Below are 25,544 nucleotides of genomic sequence, written 5' to 3' on the forward strand. Positions count from 1 at the left end.
AAGAGATATGCATGAGAAATTGAGGAACAAAAAGTTGAGGAAGCCAAAGTCCCAGGATGAGGTGACTGGGCATTTCCTGAGCACTTGAAGAGCTTGTTTTCATGCCAAGGAAGAAACCAGTTTAGAATAGGTTTTAATTTATGTAAATGAAGAAGTCAGAGAAAGAATAAAAAGGAAGACTTGGTGATTTTCTTTCACTTTCACCTGCTGCAGACTCATGGCTCTGTGGCCTAAAGTGCTTCTACAGAAGAGGAAGAGCTTGGAAGGGAGAAGGTGGGGAAGATTCTGTGTCAGGGAAACCCAAAAGGCCCTCTGTAAAACAATCCCACATCTTCCTTGTCACAGTGTTTTTTACTAATTCATCTAAGGAAATACGGTAGGGGTTTCAGTATGGGAAGGAAGAAAAAGGAGTTCTATTTTTTGTAATTCCATTAAATACAGAAAAGGAGACAATAGAAAGAAAACAGTATGGCATAATTAACCCCAGGACCACAGAAACAACAGGAGCAATTTTCTTTGAACAAATGTAGACAACACAAATCTCTCTTTGGGAAGAAGCAGGCAAATTATTGGGTTGTCCGAAAAGCTAATCTGGGTTTTTCCACAGCATCTTGGTTAAATAAACTTTTGGCCAACCCGATACTTTAGTATTCCTGAGGATCGGAGTTCTTGGGAGCAAATCAGTTTAGGACCCAAAGAACCAAAGTGGTAGTTTTGTCCCATTCTGATGACACTGACAGATGTTCTTGTCATCTTATGGAAGAGGCTTGGACCCACTTCCAGGGACAGCAGGACAATTTTGCTGGTCAAAGCTAAGTTTGGGAAATTTCAGACCAGTGGGAAAAGCGAATCTATTTAGATTGTGAAGTAGGTTTGTGCTCACTGCTGCTCACTGATGGATAGAATCATTTTGTATTGTGTTCCTGCCTGTGGAGCTGAACTTTTGGACTTGAGCTGTCATTCAGGCCCAAAGATATGACCTTTGCTAGCCTTTTGGCCACCCTGAGTGCTCATTTCCTCAGTTGTTTAAGAAAACAAAACAACAAACCTTGCATCCAGAATGGTTGTGAGGATTAAAATAGTTTGTGTGAAAGCTTCGGGTAAACTCTGAAATGTTGAGCAAAGAAGATTATCTTAAAGGTGTTATAAATGCTATGTTATTAGCAGGAAACTAAACATGTTTAATTTTTTGTTCTGTTGTATGTATTTTGCTTTTGTGCACAGGTCATTTGATCTTGAATGCGCCATTCATGAGAATAAACCTAGGACGCCCCTTCCCTTCTTCCAGCTTTCATTTCTTCGCCTTCAAAGAGGTAAGAAGATCTAACATCCCTTCAAGCTCAAAGGCTCCAAAGGTATGTGACTCAAAGTACAAACAAAGAGCAGAATCTATCTTGAGTAAAATCCTGTGTGAGCAAATCGGAAAGGAAATCAACAGCATGACATGAGTAAAAGAGTATCGGTAAGGCAATTGAAGCTAAAATATAGAAATTGGTTGATGTTTGCTTTGGCTTCTCCATGAAATTAGAGAAATGAGGTCTGTATCCTTCGGAAGATTTTGATTGAAAAGAATATTTTCACTAAGTTTTCGAAAAGTCATGAGGCAAGGATGAATTCTCTGACAGCTGCTCAGATAGTTCCTGAACATTCTGCCTTTAAGGGACTGGAGCTTTGATGAATGTGGCTGTCACCCCCAGAGGTGTCATGCACAGGATAACAAATGTCTCAGCACTGGGATGTTCAGTCTTCTGAGGAAGAACACAGAGCACACAGATTCGAGGAAAGTTGATTTTGCTTGGCGCTGAGTTTACATCTGGGCTGGTAGGTGTGCAGTTTTCAAACAGGAATTACCAGGATGCTGTAGATCACTGGCACTCAGGCTATGAAGAGGCGCGTGTGTGCCGCAGATCCAGGGATGTCTGAGAGCCCATTCAGGTCTGACTCAACAGCCTCGAGAGTAGAAGCAACAGCAGATCCAGAAATACCAGCCACATCAGCTCAGGCTGCTAACTCTCAAGCCAAAATACACTGGGCTGAATGAACTGTTTTTGTCACATCTGATTCAGCAGCGTGTGGCTTAATGGACTGCTTCCCCCGAGAGAAGTGGTGGACATCTGCTGTTAAATATGACTGACATTTTCCCCAGCTAGCGTTTTCTCTAAAGCTTTTGTGTCCTAGATTGCTGAAGTTTAATCTTAAACTTTTTGCAGAGTTAATGAAAGAGGTTGCAATCTGCAAGTATAGACCCTGTGTGACTTCCTTTTCTGAGACTGTTTTTGCTGTGATGGAGATTGCCAGAATGGGATGTGCCCACTAAGTCTTCCTTTCAGCCCACTGAATCTGTAAAAATAAATGTCACTGCTCCCTCACAGGTGACGGATGAGCATCTTTTGTCCTGGACATGTACTGGGAACACACTTTAGGTGATTCTGAAGGTCCAAATAGTGCTTTCAAGTCTTCTGTCGTGCTTTTGCATGAGCAGTGTACCACCACTTTGAGCCTGGAAATATGGCTGAGTTCAGACAAAACCTCTCCAGAACAGCTGCATCCTTTGAAAAGAAGAGAAAAGATTATCTCCAAAATCATTCCAGGTCCACGATGAGCTCTTGAAATGTACGAGGGGTCCTACAGTGACTGTCCCACAGTGATAAACAGCCATCACCTACAAAACATGTTTTCAAAAAATAAACAACTTTCATTTCTTTTAAATTGACCCTCTCAGATCTCCTTTCTTTTTTGCATCCCCTCTAATATTTCCAAGTATATGTTGGGAGCTTGGCTGGAAACTTAGGTCCTACACAAAACCCAGAGAGAACTAAAATGAACCCTTCACAGGAATGAAGACAGGTGATAGGGCATGAAGCTTTGGCAAGATATAGTACCATTTGTGTGTGTGTGGGGAGGGGGGAAAGCCATAGATACAAATTTCCTCAAAAGCAAGGGTGATGACTTATTCATTTGTGTGTCCCTCACATAGCTGGCAGTGGCTTATATGTGATAGACTTTAAAAGACATTTGTTGAGGCCATTGATCAGTCATAGGGCAAAATATTATTCTACAGATACCATAAGAGTCAACATGGAACATAGACAAATGAAGAAAGCAAGGTCCCAATTCCAGAGTTTCCACAGGGTTAGGTTCCAGGCTTCAAATTCACAAAAACCCTAAAACAGGTGATCTTCGTTTTTCCACATGAGGTTATGTATGCCTTCATAGAGGTAATACTGACAAGCTGAAGAGCTGAAGTTGTTCATCATAAAAATATAAATTAACCCACAGTTTTTGCAACTCTTTGGTATTTTTTTTTATCTTTAAAGATTTAATTAGTATATTATCCCATTTATATGAACTCATCTAGCTAGCTAGCTAGTTAGCTAGTTGTCATCTATCTATGTCTATCCATCTACCTATCCATCTATCATCTGAAATAAAATATTCATGAAAGAATGATTATTATTTTTAATGATTAATGATGAACATTTCAGTAAAGTGGGATCCCATGTGATTTTTGCCCTCTTAATTTTCTATATGTTTGAAATCATTGCATTGAACATGTATGATTTGTATATTCAGAGAAAAGCAGCAAAATTCTATTCATTATGCAAAAAAAGAAATAGGATTCAGCAAATAGGTGAATGAGGTGAGTCAAAGATGACAACTAAGGCTGAGCCAAAATAACTGGAAGGTTGGTGGTTTTGTTAACAAACATTATGGGTTGAAGAAAAGGGCTGATTTCCCTGATGGCTCATTGGGTTAACAATGCAGGAGACATGGGTTCTACCCCTGGATTGGGAAGCTACCCTGGAGGAGGAAATGGCAACCCACTCTAGTATTCTTACCTGAAAATGCACAGAGGAGACTGGAGGGCTGCAGTCCAAGGGGTTACAAAGAGTCAGAATCAACTGAGCATGCATACATACGTACATACACTGGGAGAGGACACATTTTGAATCCAGCTGTGGACATGGTGGGCTGGGAGCACCAGGAGATCATTGCCATGGAAACATGAAAAAGATGCTTGGGGAGCAACTGGTGCTGTAGACTTAAGGGGTCACTGATGGGAGTGGGATTGCAAGGGGAGAGATTAGCCAGATGGATGAGCTGGAACTTGCACATTTAGAAAGTGAAGGAGTAGATAGACCCATGGAAAGAAGGAACCAGTAATGAAAAAAGATGAGAAATGGGAGGTGAGGATTCTCACATCACTAGGGGAGTGGCCACAAAGAAAAGGCATTCCAGGAACCCAAGGCCCAGTGCTGAAGAGGAGGATGGCTAGAAAAGCCTGTGGTGTTTGGTGAGGAGATCTCCTTTTTAATTAATTTTATTGGAATATAGTTGATTTACAATGTTGTGTTCATTTCAGGTATATAGTTGAGTGAATCAGTTATACATATATCTACTTTTTTAGATTCTATTCCTATATGTCATTAGAGAATATTGAGTAGATTTCCCTGTGTGAAACACAAATATCATATGATATTACTTATATGTGGAATCTTAAAAAAAATGGTAATTAGGTCTTTTTCTACATTCATGCAGAAGAGTTTCTTGGTGTTATATTATCAAAGAATAATTAACATTAGGAAAAACTCAAAAATGATACATGAACAAAGCAGAGTATATATAAAAATCTGTTTTATGTAAAAACATATTTTAATTTTATTAAAAACTATAGATGTAAATAAGCACAGAGAAGTAATGTACACACAAGTAGTTTTTTAGCAGCTATTATGTGCCACCCACTGGGGACCCAGAGATGAACAAGATAGGTACTCTTGACCTTTAGGTTTTCATTATAGGCCAGTACTTTGGCCACCTCATGCGAAGAGTTGACTCATTGGAAAAGACCCTGATGCTGGGAGGGATTGGGGGCAGGAGGAGAAGGGGACGACAGAGGATGAGATGGCTGGATGGCATCACCAACTCGGTGGACATGGGTTTGAGTAAACTCCGGGAGTTGGTGATGGACAGGGGTGCCTGGCGTGCTGTGATTCATGGGGTTGCAAAGAGTCAGACACGAATGAGTGACTGAACTGACTGAACTGACTGAGGATAGACAATAAACAAATAAATTTATAAAGCAGAGATTATTTCCCCTAGTGATAAAATCTAGGAATAAAATAAAGCTAGAGGTGATGGAGATTATTCAGAAAGGGAAAACATGATCTCTCTGAGGACCCTGCACTTAAGCTGGAATCCAAATGAAAAGAAGGAGCCAGCTCTGGGGGAATGGGAGAAGGGGTGGGAGTTGTCCCAGGTAAAAGCATCAATAGAACAAAGACTCCCAAATAGAAAGAAGCTTGGTGAATTCTGTAAACAGACAAACTTTCAGTGTGTCTGGAACAGTGAAGTGGTTATAATAGAATCTAAGACATGGCCCACGGCCTTAGACAGCTCACAGAGACATAAACAAGTCATTGCATATATCATGATAACTGGGAAAGAGACAAGTGCAAAGTGCTGTCCGTACACAGTAAAGGTGAGTGGCTTGGTCCGGGAAGCAGGCAGATGTGGTCTTTGCACTAAGCCTTCTGAAGTTTTTGCGGAGGTTTCTACCAGAGCGGGAGATCATTGCTGAGTGAGATGTATTGTTAAAAGGGGGACACTTCATAATCAGCAGGGCAAAGCATCACTAAAACAGTTTAAAGAGAAGCTGTAAGATTACAGCTACCTGTAATACAGGAGAAACTGCCTTGTTCAGCCAGATCTGAGAAGAGGGGAAGACTTCTGGGGACCACTGACCTGTCTCTTCTGCTCTAGATTCTTTTCCATGGCCATGATAAGTGACAAAGCCCACAGCTCTACATCCACGTTGTCTTACCTGATGTTTTCATCAGCACTGCTGCTTCAAAGGAAAGCCTAGAAACCAGGGACCCCGGACTGGAGGATGTGTCTGCTCCTAGAAGATGCCTGTGCTCACTTTCTTGGGTGCCCTTAGGATGCAGAATAATCTTTGCTGATGGGGTTGTTCTTCCTCCCCTAAATATCAACTCTGGGTGGGGAAATGGGCCACCCACAAGAGCTGAGGGGTGAGTAGACAAGGAATTAATAATGGAGTGGTGGCAATAGACAGCATTGTTACATTGAAGAAAAGAAATAGCAAAGTATGCAAACACATAGCAATGCAAAAAAGCTCACTCAGTTGTGTCAGACTCTTTGTGACCCCATGTACTGTAGCCCTCCAGGCTCCTCTGTCCATGGAATTCTCCAGGCAAGAATACTGGAGTGGGTTGCCATTTCTTCCTCCAGGGGATCTTCCCAACCCAGGGATCGAACCTGCAGCTCCTGCTTTGGCAGGTGAATTCTTTACCTCTGCACCACCTGCGAAGCCCCAGCAACGTAAAGGATAATAGCAAATTTAGGAGATCATGAGTAGCATGTTATGGTGGCAGCTGCATGTGTGTGTGTGTGTGTGTGTGTGTGTGAGAGAGAGAGAGAGAGAGAGAGAGAGAGAGAAAGAAAACAGTGATGGAAAACGAGATTGTAAAGTCAGTTTTGGGCCAACTTGTGATAGGTCTTAAATGATTTCCTTCAGACTTTATGCTTGATCTTGTTGAAAGCGAGACATCATCAAAGTGTTAAATAGAAAAGACATGTGATAAATTGTGCCTTTTAGGATGGTTCTGAATGCAATTTGGGATATTTTTATCGGGGATTAAAGCAGGAGGTTGAATGACCATTTGAGAAATGACTGTGGTCAGTGAGGTAAGAAGTGATGAGACACTAAATTAGGATGATAGCAATTGAACTAGAGAGGCAGGTTATACATTGAAAGGAATGATAAGCAATGAAACTGGAAGAATTTGGAGATCCTTCCTTATGTAGGAAGGATAAGAAAGAAGAGCCAAGGGTCAAGGGTATCTCCAGTTTTAGTATGGGTACCTGAGGGGCTAGTGGCTACTAGCCATTATGTGGAACACAGGGAGGGGATATAATGCAATTTGAGTGTGGTACAATATGTATTCTATATATACTGAGAGTGTGATGCTTGCAGAATATCTGGGGTAGGGGGAGGAGATGCAAATCTAGGCATAGAGTCCAGGAAAGAGGTTGAAGTTAGAGACTGATAACTAGGTATTGATAGGAGTTAGTTGAAACCAAGAGAGCTGATGAAATAATTATAGCTTTTGACCCAGCTGTTAGCTGTCACTCGGGTCATATGGGAACCCTTGAATACTAGAAAGAACACTTTTTGCCAGAAGGTAGAAACAACCCCCAAGATCCCAGAACCACAACCATCCAAATTCTCCAGCCATCTACTTGGCAGAAACTGAACAACTGGCTCCACGGAGAAAACATATTTTGTCTCGTAAATCCAATTTTCTTTGCCTGAAATAGTTTAGATACAAAAACTATATGATACCTGACATATGGTTGGTTTAGGAATTTTTGTTTTCCACAGTGATTTGATCAGATTTGCATACAATCCATTTGATCACTTTACCACCATCCATTGTAAATTTAGTTAATATTTAACCAAAATCTAAAGAAGTTTATATAAACAAATTATATGGGCTAGGAATATGAACTTGGAAACAGATGCATAGATTCCTTCTGAAGTTTTCTCTTTTAGGGTTCCTTTAGTTCATTCTCTCTCTCCTGGGGAAATCAGCTCGACTTTCTAATTCAATGTGAAATTCCTCTATGGTTTGTCTTGCCTGTATGAATGTCAGGAAGTGCAAAAGTGTCAGACTGGCCCTTGCAAAGTGGTCTCTGTAGTGTTCATCAAGACCCAATGAGTCATCTTGGTCAGTTTGATTTTTCTGGGTTCTTTTAGATATATTCATTCTTTCATTTCCCAAGGTTTGACACTTCATAAAGCAAGCAGAATTTGACGTGTCTTAAACCTTCGTTTATCTAATGCATCTAAAATCACCCTTTGTTGGGTGAAAAAGATCAGTGTGCTTTCCCTTTAATTGCAAAATAATACTGGCGGCAGGCGCAGTTGGTGAGATTTCTTTTTTTGTGACTAATAGCCTTTAAAATCGCGAAAGTAATACATAATTAAGGTGTTCAAACTATAGAAAACATTAAGGTTAAAAAAAATGAGGGGCTGCCCATGAGCATGGAAGCTTGAGCATCATTTTATCCATGTACTGCTGCTGCTGCTAAGTCGCTTCAGTCGTGTCCGACTCTGTGCGACCCCATAGACGGCAGCCCACCACGTTGTACTAGCTACCAGTAAAGGCATGGATAACATTTGTAAAGAGTTTGCTCATGGTTTTCTCCCTTACATTTATGTAATAAAATATCTAAGTGATTGTTCCTTATTAGCATTTACGGATCTACTCCATTCTCTTTAAAACCTACATAGTAGTATGTAGTGTGAAAGTAAAAGTGTCACTCCCTCAGTCGTGTCCAACTCTTTGAACTCTACAGTGGCTAGATATTTGGCATTTATGTGTTTATTTCTATAGAGGCATAGTTGTGTGTATATGTGTGTGCTCAGTTTTGTCCGACTCTGCAACCCCATGGATTGTAGCCCACCAGATTCCTCCGCCCATAGAGATTCCCAGGCATGAATACTGCAGCAGGTTGCCATTCCCTTCTCCAGGTGATCTTCCCTACCCGGAAATCAAACTCATGTCTCCTGCATTGGCAGACAGATTCTTTACCTCTAGTGCCACTTGGGAAGCCCATTATGTAGTATATATGTTCCCTAATTTAATAATAACCCTATTAATGGGCACTCTGCTGCTGTTATAGAAAATCCTACTCTGAACAGGCTTGTGTATATATTTTTGCACACATTTATCTGCAGGATACATTCTTAGAAGTTGACTTTGCTGGTCAAATGATAAATGTATTTTTAATTCTGACTGATACTGCCCAATTGCCTTCCAAAGGAGTTGTACCAATTTGTGTCCTCACCAGCAATGAAAAAGATGCCTCTTCCCTTAATCCCGTCTAATAGAGCATTCAATAAAAATTTTTTTGTAATCTTCACCAAACTGTTCATTGAAAAACAGTATCTTGTAGTTTAGTCTGCATTTGAAAAATGGTATTTCACTGTGGCTTGATTTGCATTCTCTTTTTAAAAAAATTTTATGTATTTATTTTTTGGCTCTGCTGACTCTCCATTGCTACTCAGATTTTTCTCTCGTTGTGGGGAGCAGGGCCTACTTTTGAGTTGCAATGAGCGGGCTTCTCGTTGCAGTGACTTCTCTTGTTGCAAAGCGCAGGCTTTAGGACGTGAGCTTCAGTAGCTGTGGCATGTGGGCTCAGCTGTTGCAGCTCGCAGGTTCTAGAGCACAGACTCAAGAGTTGTGGTGCATGGGCATTGTTGCTCCATGGCCTGTGGGATCTTCTTGCACCAGGGATCCAACTTGCATCTGCTGCATTGGCAGGCAGATTCTTTACCACTGAGCCACCTGGGAAGCCTGATTTGCATTTTCTTAATAATATCTTCTGCGGTGAACCATATACTTAACATCTTTTGTTCATTTTTCCAAAGGTTTTTTTTTTTTTTTTTTGCTCTTGCTTATTTGTGAGAGCTGTTTGCTCATTAAGAAAACTAATGCTTTGTTATATTTGTTGCAAAAATATTTACCCAGGTTTTTGTTCAAACTTTAAACTCACTACAGTATATTTATGATATAAAATGTTTAATTTTGCAAGTTGAAATATATGTATCATCTATGGTTGCTTAGTTTTATATCTTGCTTTGAAAACATCCTCACCATTACAATTATAAAAACATAGTTGTTTTTTATTTTTAATGTTTAATTCTTTTATCCATCTGGAAATGTTTTAGATATAAGGACTGAGGTAGGAATCCAATTTAATATTATTCAAACCTTAAACCTCTTATAATAGTCTATCACTATTTATGATTTATCTTTTATCAAAGTCTTTATGTATTTCAGTTTATTTCTTGACCTTGTTCTGTTTCATTTTTCTTCTTGACAGAATCAGGTTATCTTGCTTACTTTAATAAGTCTAATGAAAGCACACTCTCTAATTTTTTTCCCCCCGTTTAGTATTTTCCAGCTATTATTTCATGCTCATTTAATCATAATATCTTTAGAATCAATTTGTGTAGTTATTAGAATTAAAATCTTGATTTATTCTGGAGATTATATTAAATTTATAGGTCAATTTAGGAGAAATTGATACTTCCTAAAATATTAAGACTTCTTACCATTCCCCAATAGAATATATATTTCTATTTGTTAAATTATTTGTTGAGGGTCCTCAAAGTCATTTTAAAATTTTCTTCACATGAATCTGGTACATTTCTTATTCAGTTTATTCCTATGTAGTTAATGATTCTTGTTCATATTATAATGGAAATCTCTTCTTCAAATTTATGTTTTTGTGATGTTTGTATATAAAAAAGCTATTGATTATTGTATAATTTCAGATTATTTGTAATAGTTTCTTAGATTTTTTTGTGCTTTTCTTGGCTATTCAGGACACAATCATCTATAAGTAAATGATCAATTTGGCTCTTCCATTCTGATTTCTCTACCTGTCATTTCTCTTCTCTGAGTGCACTGACACCCTTCTCCATAAAAGAAGGTATTAGTGATGTATTGATGATACCTTTTGCCATTTAGAAGTTTAAATCTTTACATAGGAACATCTGTCATTCTTTTCTCTCATAGCTTCTGGGGTTTCTAACTTGCCTTGGAAGGTATTTCCCACTCCCCCAATGCTAAAGATACATTCCATATTTTCTTCTAATATTTTAGAGTTTTCACTTTTACACTTAGATCTTCAGTCCATCTGGAATTTATTTCTATATATTGCATGAGATAAAAAATTAACTTTATTTTTTCCAGATGGTTTGCAGAATTTCCCAACATCATTTATAAAATTGGTCAATCTTTCCTCTCTAGTTTGAAATGCCACTTTCATCACATTCTAAATAAGTCAGTTTTCTTTTTAAGCCAGAGCTTAAAAACTAAATGAAATGAATTACAGTAGAGAACAAAGATAGGAAATGGAGGCAAAAAAACAGACATTGATAGAGTTCTACACAAACTATTTAATGTATACAATACAATACAAATGTCATTCATAGCAAAATAGTATAAATATAAATAAGTCAGAGCAAATATTCTTATAAAATATTCCAGTAAGAAAGATTCAGAGGATGGACACCCATGAAATATAAGTGTGCAAGAGTTATTTAAACATTGTTTACAGTTACTCCCATCATATGAATAATTTAAAGCCTCAAAACTATAAACATCCTCAAGCTGCCTAGTTTAACTTCAAATCAGATGTTACTGAGAGAGGATCAGAATGTATATTAAGTAAAAAAACAAAGCCTAAAATTAGAGAAAAAGAAAGTAATGGTCTCTTCTGTTTTTAGATTTCTAGATGGTATGGCTTTTCATTGACATATCTAAAGCTCTAGATGTATGTCAGCGTGTATGTCATACATATATGTAGAATGAAGGTGGAACAGTGGTTCTGTGCCATCCTTTCTCTCTTTGAACAGAAGAGTTAATTAAGAGTCATTGAGATCAACTGCCGAAGATAACAAGAGTCAGTGTGAACTCTGAAACCTTGGTGGAAATCCCCAAATATGTGCACTAAAATGCATGCCTTCCCAAGGCTTTGAAAGATCTATGAAATAACAAGTTAACAATTACTATTAGGATACTGAATCCTGATAGTTCTTGGCCACATTCTTTTAGTCTTCAAAAGCCTGAAGTGCTCCTACCCTTCACTTTGTTAGTGGAACTACAACAGAGCTAACTGATGCATTTGTGTAACAATCTTCACTTTGGAAGATCAGAAAGAATATTATTGGCCAGCAAAAATTTCCAATTCCTCATGTTATCTGTTCCAGCTTAAATAAAAATGAACAGAGTAGTCAAAAGAGAAAGACAGTTCTCTAATCTTGCAGTGGCAAGTCATGTCCTCTAGGAAGTAAAGAAAGTCCAGAAGATGATCGTGAGGCATGTTTCTACACAGCGTCACTGTGTTTTCTCAGAAATGAAATGGTAGGTTTTTAGGAAGGACATTCAGTTGAGTTCATCAAGCAAGTAAATAGCAACGACAGCAATAATAACAAAAGCACCAACAACCACAAATAAGCCACTTTGTTCAGTGGTGAGGATACGGATGTTTTGTGTCTGTGAGGGGTTGGTAGAGACGTATGGCCTGTATTGCATTAGAGGAACGATATAAGTCAGTTATGTTGTACAGATAAAGCAGAAGCCAGTCCCAGAATGTCAGCCTCTGGGAAGTAACTGCTGTCCAGGGCACTTTACAGCAAATACCATAAATGTTTTAAAAGTTTGAAAAACATCCATAATACTATAAATGGATGTTTTCAAACATTACAATATTTAGCAAACTACAATAAAAACATGCAATTAACTAAGTTAAGTTTTAAGTTTTCATCAAGGGTCCTAGGCATACAACCTGGACTTAGGTTTTATTTTTCAATAAACTAAATGAATATAGATTTTCTTGACTATGAAAAAAGGTCCAAGAGAGTGGCCATTCTGGCAGTCAGGTTAACAGATGTTTCCCTTAATAGTTTTTCCTGGAAAATCTGGCAGAGCATCTGTCTCTTTTGCCACCACTACTTATTGAGACAGCTTCCCAGGTGGCGCTAGTGGTAAAGAACCTGCCTGCCAAAGCAGGAGACAGGAGGTATGGATTCAGTCCCTGGGTCAGGAAGATCCCCTGGAAAAGGAAATGGCAACCCACTCCAGTATTCTTGCCTGTAGAATCCCACGGACAGTGGAGCCTGGTGGGCTACTGTCTGTAGGGTTGCACAAAGTCGGATATGACTGAAGTGACAGCATGCACGTACTTGCTAAGATTGTCTTCGGTGCTCTTTGCTTTCCTGGCAGTGGGATAAAGCTAGACTTGACTTTCTTTTCCCCAGGCCTTTGGAGGACTGCTAATTACAAAATACTTAAATACTAGAAACTCATTCACTGAGCCAAGCCAAGTCTCAGATTCAAAATCATTTTAAAAATATCTGCACAACAACCACACTTCTTCATACTTGATCTATTTTTAGAGGCCCAATATTTGTTTTGCTGGAACATAAGACAGTCAACATAAAAACAGATCCTGCTAAGTGTCTTTATAAATAGAAGTTATTAGTTTGTGTTCAATTACTAAGCATTTTAAATAACATGCCCTTAAAAGTTATCAAGTTCTTTATATAAATACAATTTCCTGATGTTAACTTTTCATAAAAATATTATGGAAAATTATAAGTGTACTCTATTATTTTCATGTGTAATTTTGCAATCATATTGTTAAAATTAAAAACATGAGGAAGAAAAGAAAGAAACAGAAACATTATCAAGCACCGAAGAAACTATTAACTGAAAAATATTAGTTTTTCTGTATAAAAAGTTTGTCTATGCAACTATTAAACAGGTTGAACAGATATCATGTCACACAGATTTATAGATAGAATTTGTCCCAATTGGGTGTCCCTAGGTCATATCCAATTTAAAGTCACACCCTGCCTTATCTTTAATGTCCCTTTCAATTCTTGAGCATAATAACAAGGTGGAATTATGCTTTGAACCCTAAAGGAACAGTTTTCAAGTTGTTTGCCTTATATAATTACTGCTGTAAAGCCAGGTAAGTTTTCACACTGTATCTTTAAAAGCAAAAATCATTTTAAAAGGTTCTGAATCGCCTCCAACTGGAACGTATGGAGGCATATGAAAGGAAAATACAGCTATTTCAGTACTGGGAAAATGCAGTCATAATGCAGGGAAGAAAAGCGAATTTCCTGATTTCCACACTGCTGTGGCATTTTCTGACCCCCGTCACTCATCAAGGGCTGTCGGTGGTGAGGAGGGCTAATGCAAGCCTCCATCACCACCATCTTCCCAAGACCAAAGGCCGGCTCCAGCAGTGGCAGTTCAGAGGCGCTCCCAGGACTGCAAGCGGACCCCAGCGACTGTGGTAACATTTAAAGGGCCTGAAATACCTTTATTCACTGCTTCAGTGCTTTCTTGCATCAACCCACATAATTCGAGTTGGCAATACAGAAAATGGTAAAGTGGAGTTAAGGGAAATCCTGACGAAGACTGCAAATCGTGTTCAGAGTGGAAATTGTGACTCTGTCAGCATTACCAGTATTTCCTGCCCCACAACCAGTAGATCTGTAACCAAAATGGCTTGCTGTGAATTTTGCAGCACCCAAGCCAAAGCAATAACATTTCCATAAGAGCATATGCACCATGACAGAAGACCACAGCAGCCCAGAAAAATGATTTTCCTGGTAAGGTCCATGCAGCGATGAATAGGGCTCTTGATGCTATGGTAGCTGGGCAGAGATTTTCACTGTTTCCAGCCCACAGTGAGGTAATTTTAAAGGCACTTTTCCCTTCATTTGTTCTACATTCACTGAATGTACATTTTTTGATGTCAGAGGGACACTGCAGAAAAGATCAGATGAGATACTCTGACAATAGAGCCAAAGTTCAAAGATGCTCTATTTTCAGGTAACAGCCGCGACGGTTTGTCTGCATTAAATCTCTTGAGGGCATGTCACTCTAACCCTGTCCACAGCTTTTCAAATAGTTCAAAACAAACAAATCTCTTAGTCGTTGAACAACTCTAACATCTGATACCATCACACAAAAGTTGTAGCGATAGCTACTAATCAAAGTTCTTTTCATTCCGTTGAAAAAAGAAAATTCCTCAGCTTTGGTTTAAGATCACTTTTTATGTTGTTCTTTTGAAAATTATTATATGCCAAGGCTAAAATAAAAAAGAGAAGATTCTGTCTGAAAGATGAACCAGGAAGTCAAGCTGTCTAGCTGCACGCTGCTGTCGGCGACTAACTACGCTATGGGGTGGGAGTCGTCGGAGGCGACCCGCAAGGCCTGTAACGGAATAGCCAAGGCCTCCATGGAACTGCCTGGCCAGGCCCCAGGTGAGACCCCACTCGCAGCAGGAACATCCGGGCATCCGTGCTCTCCTTTCAGGCGTTCTGGCCGACTTCGCAAGGAAGCGCGTACGTCCAAGGCCAACACCACCAGGCGGTAGAACTGTAGCACCACCACCAGGAAATTCTTGGCAGCAAAGAACACCAGCATCTGGTTGATCACTTCGAAAGAGGTCATGAGTATGAGCCGCACAACAAGGAAGGGACCATCTTGTATGAAGATGCTGATTCCGATGTTCCACAGGTCGGCGCTGTATTGGCAGAAGAATCGGCTGGAGAACCCCCTCGTTGTCATGGACACGGGGCACACGACATTCTGTACTGAAAACACACGACAGGCCAATTAACGCAGGCCTCTGAAATGCATGAGAGAATGGAGTGGGTAAAGGCCATCAAACACTGGGGCGACGCTAGTCCACGATTGGGAGTGAGCCTGTAGTTTCATTCTGCTGGGCAGGGGCATAGAAACAGCTGAAACCACCCTGCCATTGGACATCCTTCATCATTTTATATTCAAAATGGATCATCTGGTCTAAGTCCAATCAAACACGTGAAAGTAAACCAGCCTCTAATTTCTATGCATGTAAAAAAAAATTCAGCTCACCTTCAAGTCCTCACACTGGGGAAGCACCATTAACTAGCTAGATAGGGAAGAACAGAAGACAGCGCCCTGTCTGTCTTTGAAGTCTGCAGCATAGGGAGGCAGCAGGGTGGCAGGGTGCTCTGGGCCTCGAGTCAGGGAGTCTGGCTGCCTCTTCTGGCTTCCTTACTTTCTAGGTGCTGGCCAAGTTACTTAGGCTGACTGGGCCTCAGTTTCGTCCTTTGAAAACTACAGAACAGTGATACCTTTGAGGAGAGGGGCCCCTATTCCCTGACTCTTTTGGTTTCCATTAGACTAACACCCTGGCAACTCTCCTTTCTCCCTGTCTGTCTTTCCTTTAAGATAATGTATGAGTTACCTGGCTGCTAAATTTGGAAGATGAACCAGGCTATACATGGCCAAGATCCTTCTGCATCCTTTCTTTAGTACCTACCTATTTACTGGCTGACTCACTTGGGCCTCTATGTAAACTGTCTTGTGAAAATTCAAGTGCTTCTTCAAATTCAAACTTAAGTCATGTTAAACATATTTCTCTAATGGTGGTGGGAAAAAAGCCCAAATAACTGCCATTGTTATTTTATTTTGTCTAATTCCTTATGGTTTTGTTTCACAGTTTACAAGAAAGACTGGATATAATTACTGATTTTCCAGTTGAACCAAAGGAGGTCCAATCAACAATGCAACCTTTTTTGTTTTAATTTTTTTTAATGTAAATTTAATCCAGGGTCAAGGGCAGAAAATAATCCTTTTATAATAATACAGCCTTCCACGTAGAGTTTTCAAACAAAGAATGCCTTCGTCTATTGGAGCCTGCAAATATTATGAAGCTGCTTTGATATGGGTGCACATAATGTACTGTTTGTTGGAAAATACAATAGTGATTTAGTCAGAAGTAACATTTGGTCTTTGTTTTTCAGACAGCTGCATAATATTATCACCCATGAAAGTTTACAAAATTTCTTTCTTAAATAAAAATTTTCTAAGTGAGGCTATAAACCGCAAGATATGGGAGGCTGAGGACGAGCAGAGGGAATGACAAAAGAAAAACCAAGATAAGATCAATAATAGTCTTTCTTAAGATGTTAGGGTCAGGAAGTGTCTCCCAGAGGATCTCCTAAGAGTATCATTCAACATCTAAACTGATGGTGCCTAATATTCTGGCAGAGGACATCAGCTGATCAATGGGTATAGAGCACGTGTGTGTGTGTGTCTGTGTGTATTTATTTGCATACATTTGTTTGCAGTTATTAACTCGTAATTAGGTTCTGAGCATTTCCAGAAAGCCACAGCCATGCTTTCCATCTATTCTGTTGACAGTTTTGTTTTGCAAAAGTGGATGCTAAGGTCTAAAATAACTCTGAAACCCCTGTGCCTATAGGAGTGGACCAAAAAAGGATGCAAAAAAATTAAATATCCTTGTACAAAGATTCATTCTACCCCTGAGGTCAGCAGGTAGGGTACCATAAGAGAGGAATCAGACTTGAGGAAAATATAACTATTCAATCCAAGAACTTATTCAGAGTGAAGTGGCATCCAGGAGAATTGCCACATCAAAATTCTAGGGCTCCTAGAATTTATAGGCTCACTCCAGGTCAATGCAGTCCAATAAAACCATCTGTATTAATAAAAAAACACACATTCTATATCTGTGCTGACAACACAGCCATGTATGACCACTGAGCAGGCTAGTGTGACTGAGGAACTGAACTTTTAATTTGATTTAATTTTAATAACTTTAAATAGCCACATGTGGCTAGTGGGTACTGTATTGGATAACGTAGCACTAGATCATCAGTATGACATGCCTGAGAAACAGTTTGCTTCTGGCAAAGTCTTAGGGGGGTTATGTCTTTATTAAAATAAGTCCAGTGGGAGTATAAGACCCATTACTGAGGAAAAAATCCAGTTTTCCATGTGGCCCTGAAACTGCTCTTATTCCTTTTGAAGTTCTAATACAAACATCTGACCAAAGAATGAAAATGACCCCTTAAAAATATCATATGCCGGTAACTATGCTAATAAGCACAATCGTTACAAACTACATCTTATTTTTGTCACCACAAGAACACTCAACCCTCGCTACAACAATCATCAACCCTATTACATGGATGGAAAACGGACACTCCTAACTAATTTGCAGAAGTGATGGAACCACTGTATGAAATGGACATAAGGCTGTGCTCTTATCTTCTCAACTATCTCAGGCTCACCAGGTACCCGGAGGGAACGTTCTGGCAGCCCTCCCGAGTTTCCACCCACTTTTCTTCTATACTGAGCTGGAACTAACACTGAGATATCAAAGTGATAAAAAAAAAAAAGATAGTCCTCTCAAATGACTTCTTAGCTTCACTACAGTTTCATAATCAAGAGCTGTTATTTTCTGTTTCTCTGAGCAAACATCAGATACTTACCTGCCAGGTCAAGTGGAAATTGTAGCATGCTCCAGGTCCATATAACAAGGATGGAATAGACCAGGGCAGGACTATTCCTGGAATGTAGACAAGATTTTAAATTAGCGATGAAAAATATGATCACATGCAGAAAAATATTTCCTCTTTTTTCTGTTTGGTTATCACCAAGATATTTGTGAAAAATCCATGCATGATTAAAATGAAATAATGAAAAGGAAGTTTTAAAAGGAAGTTTTAAAAAATATGAAACTTAAAACCCAACTTCCACATGTGCCAACATCTATGTGAATCATGGCAAAACCTCTCGGTCCCATATTGCTGTATTTCATTTTACAGAATCACAGAAGCATTACAGGACAAAAGTTAGATATTAACCTGAAAGCTCAGTGGGCTTATTTCAAGAAATTTCAAGGAGAGAAAGTGAAAATTGTCCCAGGTTCCCAAAACTCTAACTTAGAAATCCCTCTCTAAAGGGCTGGATAAGGCTCAACAATTAAGAGCTTAGCACGTAAAAGAAACTGCATCCTCAGCTGGAGAAAAAGTGGGAAGATAAATCCAATAATCAAAGATTTACAGTGGACACTAGGATGTAAATCATTTCATTCACAGTTGAACATGTTTCAGTTGTGAATCAAGGAATATGATTGTTTCATTCACTGTTGGATTCCCAGTGCCTACAACAGTGCCTGGGAAATAACAGTCACTCAGCAAATATTTATGGAAGGAATTGTTGCATGTACAAAAGGATCCATACCTGGAAAATGTACAGATGTCATAGACCTAGGAGAATGGTCTCAAAGACTAAAGTCAGAAAGAAAGGTTACAAAAACATAAAGGATATGAAAGAAGAATCAAAGTCACTCTTTTACAGCAAAAACCCAAAGGAAGTTATCAATTTGAGGTTAGTGGTGTAATAATAGATTTTGTTGCCAACTTCTCTGTCAAGAGGGATTTCCAGAATGGAGAGGGATAGAAAAACATCAGGGAAGAGTAATTGAAACCAAACTCAATGAGGTGATTGTAAGGGATGTTTTTAAATGCACCAAGTATTGAAGTCCTGAAAAATTAGATCTCAAAACTCTGAGAGAATTTGTAAATGAGATTTCTAAGCCATCATTATCTGTCCTGACAGTTAATGGTGCAGACAAGGTTGGTGACAAAAAGATGAGGTCTTAACTTTCAAAATGAAGCAAAAGTATATCTTGAACTATAAAGGCACATTTACTATTCATCCCTGGTTAGATTATAAAACTGGTTATTTGAAAGATTTCTGAGAGCCAGTATTGAAGAGAACAGTAATTACTAGGAATCACCACAGCTTTCCTGAGAACAAAAGCACTCATCTAAGATTATTTTCTCTCTCTCTCTCTCTCTCCTTTTCTTTAAAAATTGAGTTAGGATTACTAAGCAGGTAATGATATATAAATTAATAATAGACATTTGGATTTAAACAAGGCTCATGAAAAAGCCTCCCATGGTGTTCTTATTAGCAAGATGAAGAAATGTTCTGGGTGTGAGTACAGTTAGGTGGATTCCTAACTGCGTAAATGACTCCCCAAAGGAAGCTCTCTACTGAGTCGCTGCAGGCTCTGCTTTTAATTCTGTTCCACTTCACATTTCAACCCTGAGTTGGTTGCTGATGCTGATGGAAGGCTTCTCCTATGCACATATGACATTGGAGGTTGGATTGGAAACCAATACCCCAGAAGACACAACCAGGATCCCCAGAGATCTTGATAGGATGTAACTGGATGACCTTCAATAGGATAGAAGAGGTGGCACTTCATAGCAGCCATTCAAAAGGCTCAAGGATTTTCCCTTCTAATTATCTAATTATGAGTCCACAGTGTGACATAATTTTTTATTTTCCAAAATTAAATGCAATCATAGATCACTTCCCAAGAAGTATAAGTCAAGAATTTTAAATGAAAATGCCTGGGGAATATGGGGAATAATTTTCCCTTTGCAGTGTCAATGTCTATATTTAGCAGAACTTCAATAAGTGCCTGGATTTTTAAAAAATCTTACCTGCAGTTTCTGAGCTCATACTATGTGCCAGGGAGTTTTCTAAGTATTTAACTCTGCAGTCACACTTAATCCTCATACCAGCTCAACAAATGGGTACACTTATGATCCCTATTTGGCCAGTGATTTCAGCATCCACTCTTTTAACCTTTACGTGATAGTATTTCCACGAAGAAAATGGAAAGTTTTAGCCCTGCTCTGTTCTATAGTGTTCAGAGTATATCTGAAATATTATGTGCTGCCTTCATGTTTTAGGAGGAACATTTAAAACGTCTTTGACCCAAAGGAGAGAGTCTAGGATGGTGAGAGAGCTCAGAGCCATGTTAGACGTAGCATAGTTCATGAAACTAACTGAAAGGATTATCATTTGGAAAATGAATTAAACTTATTTCTTGTGACTTCAGAGAACCAATTCAGGTTCAAAGGATTTTAGCTGCACCTATAAGAATCCAAATTTCATCACAATAGAGGAAAGTACTTTCTTATAACATTAACTCAAAATAGAATGAGTTGCCCCTGGGGTTAGTATATTCTCTATTAGTGAAAATGTTCAAAGAAAGTCTGGACAAAAACTTATTGAGAACATTTTGGAGAGGATTTTGCAAGAGATGTAAAATAGATTTCTCCATAGATGGTCACTTTTGAAGTTTCTTCTCATCTCAGACTTCAATAATTCTACCAAAAACCTCATGTGCAATTTTGTCTGCAAGGCAGCAGAAAGAAATGGTAAGGCATGAACTCTGGTGCTGGGTTGCCAGAATTCAAACATCAGCTCTAACCCTCACCAGAAAGGCAGGACGTGGGCCTCCAATCCCAGACTAATCATTTACCAGCCACATGAATATGGACAAATAATTTAACACCTATGTGCCTTAGTTTGATGGTTTAGTTGCTAAGTCAAGTCGTGTCTGACTATTTGCAACCCCATAGACTGTAACCTGCCAGGCTACTCTGTCCTTGGGATTCTCCAGGCTGGAATACTGGAGTGGGTTGCCATTTCCTTCTCCAAGGGATCTCCTGCTTTAGTTCACCCATTTTCAATGACAATAATAATAGCTACTGGATTTTATTTGATAGTTGTGTTACATGTTGTTTGAATATGTTAAACATATAAAAGAACTCTCAGAACAGAACATGATACAGACTAAGCGTGGTTTAGTGCTACAGGTTATATATATATATGTATATATATATTACTAGGTAACCTTGAGACTGTCACAACTTCTCTTGACTGCCACTGCTAAGCTTATAAAATCCTGATGTTGATAGTCTCTATTTAATGGTGTTATTGTAAAGACTAAATAACTTATCACAACCAAAACCCTTAAAGCAGTGCTTGGAACACAGGAAGAGATAAATATTATCCACCACCCTTGGAAGGAAAGTCATGACCAACCTAGACAGCATATTAAAAAGCAGAGACATTACTTTGCCAACAAAGGTCCATCTGATCAAGGCTATGGTTTTTCCAGTGGTCATGTATGGATGTGAGAGTTGGACTGTGAAGAAAGCTGAGTGCCAAAAAATTGATGCTTTTGAACTGTGGTGTTGGAGAAGACTCTTGAGAGTCCCTCGGACTTCAAGGAGATCCAAGCAGTCATCCTGAAGGAGATCAGCCCTGGGTGTTCTTTGGAAGGACTGATGCGGAAGCTGAAACTCCAATACTTTGGCCACCTCATGCGAAGAGTTGACTCGTTGGAAAAGACCCTGATGCTGGAGGGATTGGGGGCAGGAGGAGAAGGGGATGACAGAGGATGAGATGGCTGGATGGCATCACTGACTCGATGGACATGAGTTTGAGTAAACTCTGGGAGTTGGTGATGGACAGGGAGGCCTGGCATGCTGCGATTCATGGGGTCGCAAAGAGTCAGACATGACTGAGCGACTGAACTGAACTGAACTATTAGTAATAGTATTTTTATTTTGGGAACATACTTCTTAAACACTTTGTGTTTTAATTTCATTATTATACAAAATAGGGATAAATAATAAACTGACTTTGACCCTAAATAAGATTCTAACTCTATGATACTGAATATACATCTTTTGCAAGTATTCTCTGAGAACATGCAATATGGGAGAATGTGGGTGTTGAAAAATGTATTAGTAAAGCTTTCAAACATAAATATTGAAAAGATGATCAAAAAATCTTTGGAGCAAATTTGCATTATGAATTCAGGCAGTAAAATTTACTCAGGAAGGTTAAACGCTTAAATATAATTAAATCACTAAGCTTAAATGGCAAACACTCCAAATTTATGAAGGAATTTTGGAATGAATTTATCCAACATTGTCTCTATTGTGTAATTGTCTCCCCCACTTGTCTTGCCCCATTTTCTCATGTGTAATCTATCTTCATAAATGTCAGCTGAGAAGCATGTGAGCAGACAATGGACTCTTATTCATAGAGAGACAAAAGATCTTTTGAAGTATAATTATAGATGTGAGTATTACTTCTCTACTTGGAAAACTTAGGAAGATAAAAGACTGACATTTGGTAGATCAGTGCACTAAAACTATTGAGTGAAAAACTAAAAATAATGTCATACACTGCTAGTTTTTTTAATTTTTAAGTTTATTGATTTACAATGTTGTGTTCATTGCTGCTGGACAGCAAAATGACCCAGCTATACAAACATATATATATATATATATATATGTTCTTTTTTATATTCCTTTCCATATGGTTTATCCCAGGACATTGAATGTAGTTCCCCATGCTATACAGTAGGACCAGTTGTCTCTCCATTCTATATGTAATAGTTTGCATCTACTGACCCCAGACTCCAACTTCCATCACTTCTCCACCCCACTTCTTGGCAATGATGTTTGTTCTATATGTTCGTGAGTCTGTTTCTGCTTTGTAGGTAGGTTCATTTGTGTCATACTTTAGATTTCACATATGAGTGGTGTCATATGATATGTCTTTTCTGACTTACTTCATTTAGTATGATAATCTCTAGTTGCATCCATGTTGCTGAAAATGACATTATTTCATTCATCTTTAATGACTGAGTAATATCCAATGTATACATGTACCATATCTTTTTTATTCATTCAACTGTCAATAGATATTTTTGTCATTTCCCTGTCTTGGCTATTGTAAATAATGCTGCTATGAACGTAGGAGTGCATTGTGTCTTTTTGAATTATAATTTTGTCTGGATGTATGCCCAGGACTGAGATTGCTGGATCATGCTGTGCTGTGCTGTGCTTAGTCACTCAGTCATGTCTGATTCTTTGTGATCCCATGGACTGTTGCCACAAGGCTCCTCTGTCCATGGAGATTCTCCAGGCAGGAATACTGGAGTGGGTTGCCATGCCTTCCTCCAGGTTGCTGGATCATAGGGCAATCCTATTTTTAATTTTCTGAGGATCCTCCATACTGTTTTCCATAGTGGCTCCACCAATTTACATTCCCACCACAGTGTAGGAGGGTTTCCTTTTCTCCATACCCTCTCCAGCATTTGTTATTTTAGACTTTTTAATGATGGCCATTCTGACCACTGAGAGATGATACTTCTTTGTAGTTTTGATTTGCATTCTCCAATAATTAGCGATGCTGAGCATCTTTTCATGTGCCTATTGGCCATCTGTATGTCTTCTTTGGAGAAATGTTTATTTAGGTCTTCTGCTCATTTTTTTTTTTTTAATTTTTTTTTTATGTTGTTGAGTTGTGTGAGCCCTTTGTATACTTCAGAAATTAAACCAGATTGGTCACATTGTTTGCAGATCTTTTCTCCCATTCCATAGGTTGTCATTTCATTTTGTTTATGGCTTCCTTTGCTATAAAAAAGCTTGTAAGCTTGATTAGCTCCCATTTGTTTATTTTTGTCTTTATTTCTATTGCCTTGGAAGATTGACCTAAGAAAATATTGGTATGATTTATGTTGCAGAGCATTTTGCCTATGTTCTCTTCTAGGAGTTTTATCGTGTCTTGTCTTATAGTTGTCTTTACGGCATTTTGAGTTCATTTTTTATGCACGTGTAAGGGTGTGTTTTCATGCATTGCTAATTTGCTTAACTATGTCTTTTTGGAAGTGTAAATTCTTCCATAAATAACAGATAATCAGTGGATAGACTTGCTCTAGTTTTTTAAAAAGCATCCAACAAGCTCTTCAGAGGAGGGGAAAAATTAAGGGGAGAGAGAGAGAAGGAATGAAAGGAAATGGAGTATTAATCTAACCTGGAAGAAATGTTTCACCAAGCAAAAAGAGCTAAATTAAAAGAACACACAGTGTGAACACAGAAAAACTCTCCTTTGTTTGGTCAAATATTCATAGTGAAGTTGCAATAAGGCTACAGGAACATTTTACCAAATGTGTTTTTTCAACAAATGATCTATGTTCAAAAAATACTGCACAGAGTGATCTCCAAAGGTGTAAATAACCACTTAACTGGTGCTGGCAAGTATATGGAAATTCAGACTTGTTAAAATGTTGGAGGGTGACTGTAGCAGAATTAAATGGTCAGCAAACCCTATCCCCAGCAAACATACATAACAATGGAAAAATTATCAAAAACAACCACTTCAGATCTCCGGAAATAAACCAAAGGCAAATAATAAATTGAGCAATTTATTCATGAAAAGCTGGTAGAACTTTAGTTAAGAAGAGTGAGCATCTAAGACATTCTTGCCCATGGGATATTCCCTTATCCCTCCAGCTTTGTATGTAAAGGAAAAATTGTATCAGACAATTAAATAAGAAATGAAGACTTAACTGAAGGCCATTACAGTAAGGGAGAGAGACTGAGTTCACCCCCATTGAAACAGAAGGCAGAAAAGTTTTTAAACGGGGGTAAACTAGTGGAAAAGTATTAGAGGACATTAAAGAGGGAAATTGGTCAATGTGATTAGGCCATCTGTATTTGCTTATTGGCACTGATCTAAGTTAGGTTCCTATCATTCCAAAGAGTCTAGGAGACAGAAGTGCTATCTTTCTTGATGATCAAATTTCAAAGGGATAGCTCTTACATCATTAAGAAAGATATTCCTGGGTCATATTATGAAACTGGAAAGAGGCTGAGAAAAGACTTGCATCTCAAAAGGACGGAGGAAGAATTTGCAGACCCAAGTTTTCTAAAATAAATGCTTTAAGGAAAGGAAAATCAGTGGCCTATATTCAGGAATAAACCTTTTTAAAGTTTAGTCAAGATGAGGGAAATGTTAAGACTGTCTTGGTCAAACGGAGTAGTGGTTTTTACAACAGGGAGAGCTTGGCAATGAAAACCAGAAGCTCCTTGTACTCAGAGTATACTGACTTGATTTGGAGTGGAGTGTGAAATCCCATGGTAAAAGGTGTGGTCAGTGAAGGTAATAAATTTGGTTGGAAATGAATGGAGAAGTCCAAAACTTTGCTACTTTACTTTACTTAGGTTGCAATCCCACTTGGGGTGAGTGGTTGACTAACTTGAATTTAATGGAGAAATTCCAAAAACAAGAGAGCCAGAGAAGGGCTAGGTAACATCTCCATGTATGCCAGACATATGCAGAGATGATCCAAGAAGGGTCAGTAAAGATTTGAAACTAGATAAATATGAAAACTTTGATGTGCTTTCCAGTTCATACAGCGATCCATTTGTTCATGGAAGGTGGAAATAAAAAGGCTCAAGATGTTTG

General features: G+C 38.7%; 1 protein-coding gene across 1 annotated transcript in view; it reads right to left on the minus strand.

The window, feature by feature from the left end:
* Positions 1 to 10,980: 10,980 nt before the first annotated feature.
* Positions 10,981 to 25,544, minus strand: part of TMEM26 (transmembrane protein 26) — a 66,423-nt gene continuing 51,859 nt past the window's right edge. Inside the window, exons 5-6 of the mRNA XM_061161599.1 lie at positions 17,900 to 17,976; positions 10,981 to 15,208 (exon numbers count right to left, since the gene is read on the minus strand). Coding sequence (XP_061017582.1) covers positions 14,784 to 15,208; positions 17,900 to 17,976 — 502 coding nt within the window. The 3' untranslated portion in view covers positions 10,981 to 14,783. The remainder of the gene's footprint in view (positions 15,209 to 17,899; positions 17,977 to 25,544) is intronic.

This window comes from Dama dama, chromosome 15, assembly GCF_033118175.1.
Source record: "Dama dama isolate Ldn47 chromosome 15, ASM3311817v1, whole genome shotgun sequence".
Classification (NCBI taxonomy): domain Eukaryota; kingdom Metazoa; phylum Chordata; class Mammalia; order Artiodactyla; family Cervidae; genus Dama; species Dama dama.